General features: G+C 44.1%; 2 protein-coding genes across 2 annotated transcripts; both read left to right on the top strand.

The window, feature by feature from the left end:
* The first annotated feature begins 1,183 nt into the window (after nt 1-1,183).
* LOC145669776 (uncharacterized) lies at nt 1,184-4,882 on the top strand. Its single transcript, XM_081738117.1, has 2 exons — nt 1,184-2,540; nt 4,566-4,882. The coding sequence occupies exons 1-2, from the start codon at nt 1,184-1,186 to the stop codon at nt 4,880-4,882; spliced, it is 1,674 nt and encodes a 557-aa protein (XP_081594243.1).
* A 1,018-nt stretch (nt 4,883-5,900) lies between these two features.
* On the top strand, nt 5,901-8,755 carry LOC145669775 (uncharacterized). Its single transcript, XM_081738116.1, has 2 exons — nt 5,901-7,236; nt 8,745-8,755. The coding sequence occupies exons 1-2, from the start codon at nt 5,901-5,903 to the stop codon at nt 8,753-8,755; spliced, it is 1,347 nt and encodes a 448-aa protein (XP_081594242.1).
* Nucleotides 8,756-13,369: the final 4,614 nt, after the last annotated feature.

Raw genomic sequence — 13,369 nt, 5'->3', positions numbered from 1 at the left:
ACTGCTTCAAATGTGTCCACTAGATCCAGGTCTCCAAGGCAGCAGCAACTCTATTCTGAAACTATCAAACAACCTCACCATCAGGCCAAGAAACCCCACAGAGACAATACTTCAGAACCTTCTGACGTGGAAACCGGAGACAGAAACACTACTATTACTCCTCAATTTCAACACCCGATCATAAACCAACCTCCTAAACCTATACTTCACTCCTTCCTTCTCCAGCATTTCGACACTAAATACAGTAACGAAAAGTTCATTACCCTACAACTTCGGAAATATCTTCCAAGTATACCACTCACAGAAGTAGTCAAAATTAGGAATGGTTATATCCTAAAATCCACAGATCCACAGTTTGCCATCACAGTTAGAAACAAGGCTTCTTTCGAAATCTTTGGCCAAAATGCTACCATTACCACTCTTTCTTCTGCACGTCAGAAGCAACCACCGCCACCTAGACGTCCACCTTTCCTATCTGTTGTCATCCGAGGGGCGACCCATCCTATTCTGACAATGAGATACAAGAAGAACTCCAACTTGCAGGTCACGCCATCCATAAACTCATGCGTATACGTAACAATGCTGGTCCCACATATATGGTACGTGTACTCACTGCTTCACAAAATACCATAGATTCATTGCTCACTACTGGCGCTTACATCTATTATCGTCGGCACAGGGTCGAACCCTCTCGATCGCCTGCTCCTCTTCCTGTGCGTTGCGAAAATTGCCAAACTTACAGTGATCATAGCACAGCTAGTTGCAAGAATCCACCAGTTTGTGGTTATTGTGCAGGCCCTCATCAAACACGCACTTGTCGGAATCTCGAACGGCCACCCGAATGTCCAACCTGCCACGACCAACATCCGACCTACAGCTATAAGTGCAAGAATAAACCACAGCCTGACAAACAACACCCACATTTAGTAGTTCCACTCCGTATCCCAGACTCTTCACCTCCTCCCAGCCAACAAACTACCGATCCAGTTACCATTCAACAACTCCTTCAATTTTTAACTCTCGCTTTACAGAACATCCATCCCTTTCAGCGCAATCACATTCTACAGCAACTCACCAAGGCCGCTAAATCTGTTTTCAACGTTAACTTCTACGCCACTTATACGAACAACTACGTCCATTTCCATACATCTCCACAAGAAACAGCCGTTTAACTCTGTACATTATGGATTTAGTCTTTCTCTTCCTTAATATCCGCGCTCTACCCAAGAACAAAACTCTATTTGAAGCACTTTTACTTGAAGAAAACGTCTCAGCCTTATTGTTGAACGAGACATTTCTTACGAAAACCACCTCATGTAACATTCCTCGTTATACGCTTGTACGTCACGACAACACAGCACCAGCATTACGGGCAAATGGAGGCGTAGCAATAGGTTTTCGAAATCACATACCTCATCGCAATCACCTTTGTTCCATTCCTCACCTCCCAGAGCATATAATCACTACCTTATATTTCAAGTCTATCATGATCACCTTCGCTACTATTTACGTTCGCCCAGGTCGTCCTATTCCACTCGCATTTTTTAGTCACATATCTCACACCTATAAAAATTATATCATCCTCGCTGACATAAACTATCATAGTCGCACTCCTGTTGAACGCATACAATTCTCAGATCATATAACCACTCACACCACTGGCATTCTCCACATTCCTCCGACTCCTACTAGACCTGTATCAAATACCACACCTGACATTGCTATCACTTCAAATACACTTGCTGCTAAGATCACCCTTACAGTTCTAGACCTACTCGGTAGTGATCATGCCCCGATCAAGCTCTCATATCATATGGACAATGCTCAACCTCACGATACACCTCCGCCAATTCGAACTCCACGTTTTGACAAAGCTGATTGGGATCATTATCGCAACTATCTTACCACTGCCGTAGCTCATTTGCACCCTCCCACTTCATCAGATGAGCTTTACACACATATTGAAACGATCACTTCAGAAATCACCCATGCATCAGAACTGTTCATTCCCACCACCAGCTCCACCCCTTATCAGCCTAAATTACCTCCGCATTACCTCACTCACATCAAACGTTCCCGGCAAGCTTATCGGGAATACATAAGAACACGAAACCCCGAAGCTCTTCAACTTCACCATCAACTGCAACGTTCTGTCAAAAACTACATTCAAGCATACAAACGCCGTCAATGGATCAAAGCCTGTAATAACCTTACTGACAATGCACACCCTTCACGTTATTGGAAACGTCTCAACGCACTCTGTGGCAAGTACAGCAAAACCCCATACCCTCTCATCATCGACAACAGTCACGCACCATCTGACCAAGCCAAAGCAAACGCCTTTGCTGACTATCTACAAGACATCTTCACACCATCCCGTCATGACCACATTTTTGCTCATCCAGTCGATCATGTCAACACCGCACATCCTATCCTTCAACCAAATCTTAATCATATTCTGCCGCAGCATGAACTCACAGCTCCAATCACTGTTACAGACATCACAACAGTCGTGCAGCATAAACGAAACTCTGCTCCTGGTTTTGATTCCATCACATATCGTCATATCAAAGAAAGTCCTATTTCTCTACTTCTTCTTCTAGCCTCTATTTACACTTTTATTCTCAGAACTGGCTTTTTCCCCGCTGAATGGAAGATGTCCAAAACCCTCATGTTTCCGAAACCCAACAAACCTCCTAGCGCAGTCTCTTCCTACCGACCTATACAACTTACTTCCACTTTCAGCAAAATTCTTGAGCGCATCCTTGTCAACAGACTTCATCCCTACCTCCACGCACGTAATCTCATTCCTTCTTTTCAAGCCGGATTCCGCCCGTCTTATTCCATTAACGATCAGCTTCAACGTCTCACCACTCTCATTACAAATCACTATAATTCCGTTCGTCCATCCTGCCTTGTTCTGTTCGACCTAGAAAAAGCATTCGATAAAGTCTGGCACCTTGCACTTATTTTCAAACTCATCAAGCTTAAATTGCCCATGTCTTACATTCGCTTCATTTTTCACTTCTTGGCATGCCGTATCACATATGTTAATATCAACAACCATCTATCACATCCTATCTTCCTAAATTCTGGTGTCCCACAAGGCTCAGCTCTGTCCCCTTTGCTGTATTTACTGTTTGTTTCCGATTTTCCTTCTCTTCCAGACGACGTGTATACTTTCCAGTATGCAGATGATACAGCCTTCCTTGCCCTTGGTCGCACCATCAACCATATCAACCTCATCTTACAAGAATCTATGAATCGTTTTTCGCACTGGTGTCACAAATGGCACCTCACCATAAATGCTTCGAAAACACAGGCCATAGTATTTCTGCCGCCACGCAAACGCTCCAAGACCCACAGAAATCCATCACTTCTTTCTCTAAAAATTCACGATACAGCGATCCGTCCATCCAAAACTGTTACTTACCTTGGTATCGTTTTTGACCACCATCTCACCTGGCTTCCTCATCTTAATTACATCAAAACCAAAGTATATAATCGTCTGAATCTCCTTAAACGTCTCACTGGCACTACTTGGGGCCCCACCTCAGCCATGGTTCTCAACACATATAAAGCATTTCTCCGCCCTGTCCTTACATACGGTTTCACCGCTTGGCTCTCAGCTCCTACCTGGTACTACTACAAACTTGCAACATTTGAACGTCATGCCTTCCGCATTGCCTACCGCATTTCTCTTCCCAGTCCGACTAGATACCTATATTCACTCATTACTTTCCCTACACTACTTTACCACCTCGAATCTCTTCGCCTCAAGTTCATCACTGTCCGATATATGCAGCAGCAACCACTTCTACTCGCCACTATGCACTACCTTGCCAATTCATCTTCTCGCCCTCGCTATTACCATCTCCCTCTAAATTTGCTGTTTACATTATACTGTTATACCTTGCCGCCAAATCATCCCGACCTAGAACTATTGCAGGATCATCGATTGCATGTCCATCTTCCTCATATTTTTCCCTCGCATCAAGCACAGTGATTACCCTTTGTACCTAATAGGGCCTCCCTCGTCTTCATTGGCCTAGCGTCGCCCCTAGGCAGAAGATAACCTGCATTTGTTCTGCTAACATTCCCTACGTGTTGTGGCGTCATCTGCACTCATTTCATCCCTCATGATCATCTCTGCAAATAAAATACTTTTAATCAACTTGTTCTGTAATCTATAATATATGTATGGTATGTATTTTCCTATGTCTTGTATACCCTTTGCCTCACTGATGATTATGGTCGCAAAGACCATAATGACCTGACATCTGTAGTAATTGTTAAATAAAGTCTCATAGCCCAACGCCCGTCATTCCACATCCATATAATTCCTATGCAACCCTTCCCTTAAAGAGGGTGTAGCCCTCTACAGGGTAGCTAGCCTGCGGGCTAGCATTAAAAAAAACCGACTATGAAATCATACTTTCGATCGATATTTAATTCGATCCAAACAGCTGTGACGTACCAGACGTCAGAACAGCTGCATTTTGATTCCTTCCTGTTCCTCATCCCGGATTCTTTCTCTTGCATTACTTTTGAGCTATGTCCGTCAGACTTATCTAGTCAAGGGCGTCCAGTGATACGAGTTTCGCAAGTGAATTTATCCAACCTTGACGGCTATCCAAACGGGTCGTCTCACCTTTGCATTATCTCATCTCATCATTTGATCAGAGATTTCATACACAACCACACACCATTACGGCTTCGTGCCGCAGGTCTCGATTTGTACATGGCGGACTCTGGCAACGCTTCTGGACCACCTATAGAATGCAGACACGGAGGTTTACCACCTGTTTTCGTAACTCCCTCCGCTAGCTCCACGAAGGTGGAGAGGCAGAGAGAGCACTGCGAAAGACGCCGCCGAGCCTAAGAGCGCTCAACTACCTCAACAGTGTCTAATGCCTCAAGCAGGCAACGATCTAGATCTCCACTTAGTCAGCCCAGCTATGCCAGCAAAGCACAATCTCCTCCTGCTAAGAAGCAACATACCGCCAATGACTCCGATATATCCGACATGGACGCTGAAAATTCCACATCATCACGCCGAGCTTCAACTACGACTATCACATCACATTCACAGTCCTCATCTGTTCATTGCTTCCTATTGCAGAAATACGATCCTAAGTATTCTAATGGAAAGTTCATTATCCTGCAACTTAGGAAATATCTACCCGGTCTTCCACTCCAGGAAGTTGTCAAAACGCGAAACGGATACATATTGAAGTCCATAGATCCAAATTTCCTAACGACAGTACGCAATAAGGCATCCTTCGAAATTTTTGGAAACACCGCCATTACTTCTCTCACTTCTTCTCGACGTAAACAGCCACCTCCACCTAGACGACCTCCAATGCTTTCTGTAGTGATTCGAGGAGTTGATCCTACATACTCAGACGAGGAAATCCAAGCAGAATTACAGTATGAAGGGCATACTATTAACAAAGCCATCCGTATTCGTAATAACACTGGCCCAACTTATATGGTTAGAATCCTCACTTCATCTCAGGACACCATAGATACTCTTCTCACTCAAGGCGCCCTCATATACAAGCGAAGACACAGGGTAGAACCCTCTCGGTCGCCTGCACCCTTACCTATTCGATGTGAGCGATGCCAAGCGTATAACAGCCACGCAACAGCCGATTGTAAAAATGCTACTGTTTGTGGTTACTGTTCTGGTCCACATCAAACGCGACTTTGCCCAAATATGGAACTTCCACCCCAATGTCCAACATGTCAAGATAGGCACCCCGCCTATAGCTATAAATGGAAAAACAAACCGAATGCTAAATCAACTTTCAATGTCTCACTTTATGCTACATACTCCAATAACTATGTTCATTTTCATACTGCACGATACGAAACAACTGTTTAATTATTTTCTCCTCATGGACTTGTCTTTCTTGTTTCTGAATATCCGATCTTTACCTAAAAACAAAGTCCTCTTCCAGACCCTATTACTCGAAGAACACATTAAAGCTTTCCTTCTCAACGAAACCTTTCTGACCAAGACTATCTCTTGTCGATTCCCTAATTACATCTTACTTCGCTGTGATAACCCACTACCAGCCTTGCGAGCAAATGGCGGTGCCGCTGTAGGATTCCGACACAACATACCATACAGGCAGCAACAATGTCCTATTTTACATTTACCAGAGCATGTCATTACTACTCTGTATTTTAAAAATATCACTATCACTTTGGCTACAATATACATCAGACCAGGCAATCCAATTCCTCTGAATTTCTTCTCTCATATATCAGCTACATACCGCCATTATATCATTCTCGCTGATATCAATTTCCATAGTCGCTCCGCTCAAGACCGAACCCGTTTTACTGATCATATCACAACTCATACGACAGGCGTTCTTCTCGATCTTCCGACGGCCACTCGGCCAATATCAAACACCACTCCAGACATTGCAATTACTTCTAACACGCTCACCACACGCTGTACTGTCACAGTTCTCGATTTACTTGGCAGGGACCATGCGCCGTTAAAACTTACATATCATACAGGTCTTGCTCCTGACCAGCCTCTCCCACCACCTCGTCTTTCACCCCGCTACGATAAAGCCGACTGGCCACGTTACCGCACTTACCTCTCTTCTGCTCTTGCACCTTATCAAGCACCAACCACTTCAGATGAACTTAACGCTCAAGTTGATCATATTACCTCTGCTCTCCAAGAAGCCTCCGCTCTCTACATACCACAAACAGAATCCATACCATATCGTCCAAATCTACCACCTCTTTATCTTCCTTTGATTCGTCAATCACAACAAGCTTATCATGAATATCTCCATACACGATACCCGGATGCACTTCATCATCACCATCAACTACAGAGAACTGTCCGAAATTACCTTCTAGCATATCGGCAAAGGCAGTGGGTGAAAACTTGCAATAATCTCGCCGACACACGCCATCCAACTGTGTATTGGAAGCGTTTTAATGCCTTGTGTGGGAAATCTTCCATGACTCCTTATCCTCTCCTTGTCGATGACAAGCCATTACACTCAGATTTGGAAAAAGCGAACGCATTCGCAGACTATCTTCAAGGTATATTTACACCTCCTGCACAGGTTACTTCCCGCTCACATCCTGTTGACAGTGTAAACACGGATTCCAAGCATTTGCAGCCGGACGTCAACCATCCATTACCACCGCATGTCCTAACTGTACCCATCCAGTCGGATGAAATAACAGCTGTGGTTCAGCGTAAGAAAAATACTGCTCCCGGCTTTGATAGCATAACTTACCGCCACATCAAGGAAAGCCCACCTATACTGCTCCAACTTCTGGCCCTTATATTTACGTTCATACTACGCACTGGTTTCTACCCCACTGAATGGAAAGTTTCAAAATGTCTCATGTTTCCGAAACCTAATAAATATCCCAGTTCCGTCTCATCTTACAGACCCATCCAGTTAACGTCCACACTCAGTAAAATCTTTGAAAGGATCATCGTCAAGCGCTTACATCCATATTTAACCGATCGCCATCTCATCCCGACCCATCAAGCTGGTTTCCGTCCTGGTTACTCTATTAACGACCAGTTGCTTCGTCTCACGACATTAATCACAAACCATTATAACACGATTCAGTCATCTTTTCTTCTTCTATTCGATCTCGAAAAAGCGTTTGATAAGGTATGGCATTTAGCGCTCATTTACAAGCTGGTCAGACTCCGGCTTCCTATGACCTATATTCGGCTCATATATCACTTTCTTGTCTGCCGTCTTACTTACGTTGCAATAAATTCTGCGCTTTCATATCCCATTTTTCTGTTATCTGGCGTTCCACAGGGATCTGCTTTATCACCTCTTTTATATTTACTATTCGTTGCTGACTTTCCAGATCTTCCAAGGAACGTCCAACTGCTCCAATATGCCGATGACACGGCATTTCTTGCCCTCTGTCGCACCGTTCCGCAAATCAATCTTGCACTCCAGGAAGCTATAAATCGCTTTACACACTGGTGCCGGAAATGGAATTTAACAATAAATGCCGAAAAAACGCAAGCCATAGTTTTCATCCCATCTCGCAAACGCACAAAAGTCCATCGCAATTCATTTCTTCTTTCATTACAAGTCAATAACGTACGAATACATCCTTCTAAAACTGTTACTTATCTCGGCCTCATTTTCGACCGTCACCTCACTTGGACACCTCACCTCAACTCTGTTAAAACTAAGGCATATAATAGACTTAATTTACTCAAAAGACTAACCGGAACTACTTGGGGGCTCTCTTCCCAGCTTATCCTTAATACATATAATGTCTTCCTTCGCCCAGTGCTTACCTATGGTTCTCCAGCCTCGATATCAGCATCACCATCCTACTATGCCAAGCTCGCAGTTTTAGAACGACACGCCTTTCGCATCGCTTATCGCATTTCATTACCCAGTCCCACCCGTGATCTTTACTCTCGTATTACATTTCCTGCTCTCAAATTTCACCTAGAAACGCTACGCCGTAAATTTCTCGCCGATCGCTACTCTCGTCACCACCCACTACTTTTCGACACTATGCACTACCTTTCACTTCACCCATGCCGACCACGTTATTTCTATACCCCTTTGCACCTCCTTTTCAGACTCTATTGTTATACATTGCCCCCTAATCATCTCAACCTAGAACTTTTGGACGACTATCGTATTCATGCTCATCTCCCTCACGTATTTCCTTCATATACTGCACAGTGATTTTCCTTTGTTTACTAACAGGGCTCCCTTAGTCTTCATCAGCCTAGCGTCGTCCCTAGGCAGAAGATAACAGCATTCGTTGATCTAACCTTTCCCTTGTGTTGTGGCGTGCTAGCACTTCATTTCATCCTTCACGTTCATAGCATATACTTATAATTACCATCCTCTATCGTCTGTGTAATGTTTATAGTTTCATAATTTATTTCCATTCTTCTGATTGCATTTTCTTTATGATTTCTCCTATATGTTTATATTATTACTTGTGCATCCACCTGTCAGTATGTTTATGATCGCAAAGATCATAATGTCCATCCATAATCATATATATATTTAGTGATGTAAATAAATGACGAAATAAAGCAAAATAAAGGTTGAAACTGTAACCATGCATCCCTTAGATCCTCTCCCAATATCCTAGTCCAACCATTTTCCTTTACATCCCATTCCTAAAAGAGGGCGTACCCCTCTAAAAGGTTGCTAGCTTACGAGCTAGCTTAAAAAAAAGACTATGAAACAATAATCAGTCAGAATTCCGAATCGTACATCGATTTACAGGTCTGAGTTCGATTTCTAACGCTCTACGAGCATTCACTAATATTTTTGATCATTTATGGAGGATTGTTCTGTTATAGACACTCGATATCCCCTTGCAGTCCGTATTGCTGACTCAAGTGGGAACCCGTGGCTATCATCATATTCGTCTTCTCATCTCTTTTGTGGAGGGCCAGTGCTCGCACTGACCGACATCTCCGCTAGGACGTATTGCTGCCTCAAGTGAGAGCCACAGTGGGCTTCCTCTCGATCATCCTCTTCGCCGAAGTTTTTTGCGCCCATCTGGATGGCGTCAGGTGGCCATCCGGGACTACCACAGCAACCTCCTGGGCCGTCTATGAACCCCACGTCAGTGGGCCAGGGGACTGACCTAAGGCATACATCTGCTTCGCAAGGCAAAAATTCTGGTAGATCCCGATCACGCACACCGGACAAACATCAGACTTCAACTCAGCCACCAACTAAGCGTCATCATACTGTTAGTGAATCCGAGCAGTCTGTTTCATCCATGAACCTCGACGACGCTAATGAATTTCCGACAATACTGGATTCTTCCAAACCTTGTTTTCATTCATTCCTGCTTACCAACTTTGATCCCAAATTTGAGAATACCAAGCTGGCTTTTCAACAACTCATGAAATACCTACCACGCGCCTCAGTCGCTCAAATTGTTCATACACGCAATGGGATAATCTTCAAGTCATACGATTCATCATTTTTAACCACTGTACGAAACAAATGCAGTTTCGAAATTTTTGGCAAACATGCGGAAATGAAGCGACTTGAATCAAAGGCGTTCAAACAGGCACCACCTCCAGGGAGACCCCCGCCTCTTTCAGTTGTCATTAGGGGGGTAGATCCTTCCCTGACAGACGATGAGATTAAGGAAGAACTCACTCAAGAGGGGCACTCTATACTTAAGTGCATACGCATTAAAAACGACCATGGAGCCACATACATGGTACGAGTCCTTACTAATTCCGAAACCACCATCGATGACTTGCTAACTTATGGCGCCTTCATTTGTAAAAGGAAGACTCGCGTCGAGCCATCAAAATCACCTCCGCCTTTACCATTGCGATGCGAGCGCTGTCAAGCGTGCAATTCCCACCAGACTTCAAAATGTACGCAACCTAGCAAATGTGGATACTGTAGCGGTGCCCACGATACTAAGGCATGCACCAACTAAACTAAACCACCTAAATGCTCTACATGTCCAGAGCAGCATCCGACGTATAGTTATCGATGCAAAGCGAAACCTACAGCTGAGCCTCTCAGCCCGGAACTAACGGTTCCTTTGCGACCTGTTTTACCGCCAACTCAGCAATCTCTACCACCACCACCTACCGATGAACCTATTACTCTGCAACAATTACTATGATTTTTCACTATCGCTATGCAAAACATTCATCCTTTTCTTCGCCAACACATTCTCGGGGTGGTAAATCACTCTACTCGCCTGATCTTTAAATGTTCTTTTCAAGCCACCTACTCTGATCCACACGTGTATTTTCATGTCACTCCACTCGAAGAACATGCCTCCGTAGAAAATCCAACCCTTCTACTGCACCGTAATCATGGGTATTTCCTTAAGCCGCAAAATCAAGACCATCACTCGACGACAAACCCAGCAGTACTGGGAGACACTTTTTCGTGGCGTCACACTTAATGACACTAAAACTTGACAGTATTCCCGCCTTTTCCAGCCCTGGGAGACTTCTCGTCACACTGAAATAGTGCAAGGTCCGCATGGAGTCATACCTGACGACCAAGGGTAAGCAGACGTATTTGCTGCATCTCTAGAGCGCCAGTTTACATCTAATACGACTCCTGTCGTCCCCCACACTCGGCAGGACGTTCGGGCCACTATGCGCATGCTCCATTTTCAACCAATATTTCCCCTGCCTGAGGTCGTAACACCAAGGGAAGTTGAGCGTCAGATTTGTCACTTGCCCAACAACAAAGCGCCTGGAGCTGATCACATCCGCCCGGAACTACTGAAACATGGAACACGGATGCTACTCCTCTATCTTGCTGCTTTATTTACAGGCATCCTTCAGGTTTGCTACTTTCCCCGTGCTTGGAAAGAAGCGAAAGTCATTCTTCTCCCTAAACCAGGTAAAAATCCGACTCTCCCAGAAAACTATAGACCAATTAGCCTGTTATCTCATGTGAGCAAACTCTTCGAACGAGTCCTTCTCGCCCGGCTTCACGAACACGTCACCACTTATGATATACTCCTCCACCATCAATTTGGTTTTCGTGCTAACCACAGCAAAACAAGCCAATTAGTGAGGGTAGTCGACCACCTAACTACCTCTTTTAATCGACGACAATATGTTGTGGGTGTATACCTTGATATCTCGAAGGCGTTTGATAAAGTGTGGTTACCAGGTCTCATTTATAAACTTCACTTACAAGGCTTCTCTTTCCCTTATCTCAAACTCCTCACTTCATACCTCTTTCATCGCTTTTTCCATGTCTCTGTGGGACTGGCCAGGTCTGCTTCAAAACCAATTCAAGCTGGTGTACCTCAAGGCGCAGTTCTTTCACCTCTGCTTTACACCTTATACACCGCAGACTTACCCATTGTGCCACACTGTTTTCCTGCAACATACGCCGATGACACTGCTTTCTTCACGAACAGTAGCAACCTTCGTCTTTCCTACCACTACATGCAGCGCCAACTCACTGTCTTTCAACGTTGGGCTACAATCTGGTGCCTAAAAATCAACGCGGATAAGAGCGTTGCAGTCTGTTATAGCAAAAGACGCAGCAGAGATATCCATCGTTTACACTATGACAACATTGAAATTCCACACCGTCTGCATGCAAAATACTTGGGAGTTATCTTAGATCGAGGCCTTACTTTTGGTCTTCATATCAGGGACATTAAACACCGAGCCCTTCGAAAATTGTCTGCCCTCTATACTATTCTGCGTTGCAGTGCCTCAAGTCATGAAACAAGACTCCACGTCTTTAAAATGGTAATTTAGTCCACAATCACCTACGCATGTCCAGCATGGGAACATGCGGCACTCAGTCGAGAGTGTGCAAACCAGGGCAGCTCGTATCATAACAGGCCATGACCGACATACGCGGAATCGTCAACTTTTAGAGGACTTAAACATATATCCTATCCGGGACGTGTTACATCAACACCATACTCGTTTTGGGGCCAACCTCCCACGCTACGTCAACCCCGCTATCGCAGCCATTGGCACAGCGCATACACATCGCCGAATATACAGGACGCCAAGGTTGTAGCATTAACTCTTTACCCACACTCTACCCTCTCAGTGCGACAGATGCAGTGAAGGCCACATGACGTCGTCGTACTTCATATTCTAATCCCCCCCAAATGTCTAATCATGTTTTATATAGCTATCATCGAGTCAGGGACTTTTGTCCGATACTCGACACAAAACCTCACTTTTAAGCAAGGGTGGATAACTTAACGAAATGTGCAATATTTACAATTTGTTATCTGTTACGGTTACTATTTTGTAACCCATTTCTGCACCTAGTTAATAACGTTATTGGTCAGTGTAACTTTTAAAATGGTACGCTCTGAATTATGTTACGCTGAGTAACGTTACTCAATGGAACATTCTGCATTTTGGTAATGTAGTTACGGTCACCAAGGGATTAGCGTTACTCGAAATACCCACGTATGTCGTACCTGCTTGAGATTGTTAAGATAAAACTGGTTCCACTGAATACCAGTTCTCTCTCGAACCCAAAGGGTTTTGTTCCTTGATTTTAGCGATATGAAACGTATTGAAATTCTGCAGAACATTTTTGTGTAAGTAGACATATTTTTGTTATGATGAGTACCATTTCTATGTTTTTCTTTTCTTTATCGGTTACCTTTTGTACCTGTATTTCATCTTCTTCAATTCTGATGGTCTTGGAGTTACGCTTGAGTAACGTTTAAACATCCTTGGCGACAGGGAGTCTAAGGTTGGCTTTAAAAGAATCTCCATTATACTAGTAAATAAATTCCACGTTTTTCAGTCTGTTTTCTTTTTCCTCATACTTAAGATTCAGTAAACACCTTAGGGCAGCGTTTCCCAACCGGTGTGCCGCGAAAA

This window comes from Thermobia domestica, chromosome 14, assembly GCF_964235325.1.
Source record: "Thermobia domestica chromosome 14, izTheDome1.hap1.1, whole genome shotgun sequence".
In the NCBI taxonomy this organism is placed as follows: Eukaryota; Metazoa; Arthropoda; class Insecta; order Zygentoma; family Lepismatidae; genus Thermobia; species Thermobia domestica.
Note: the sequence above shows the minus strand (reverse complement) of the source record. Positions and strands in the feature narration are given on the sequence as shown.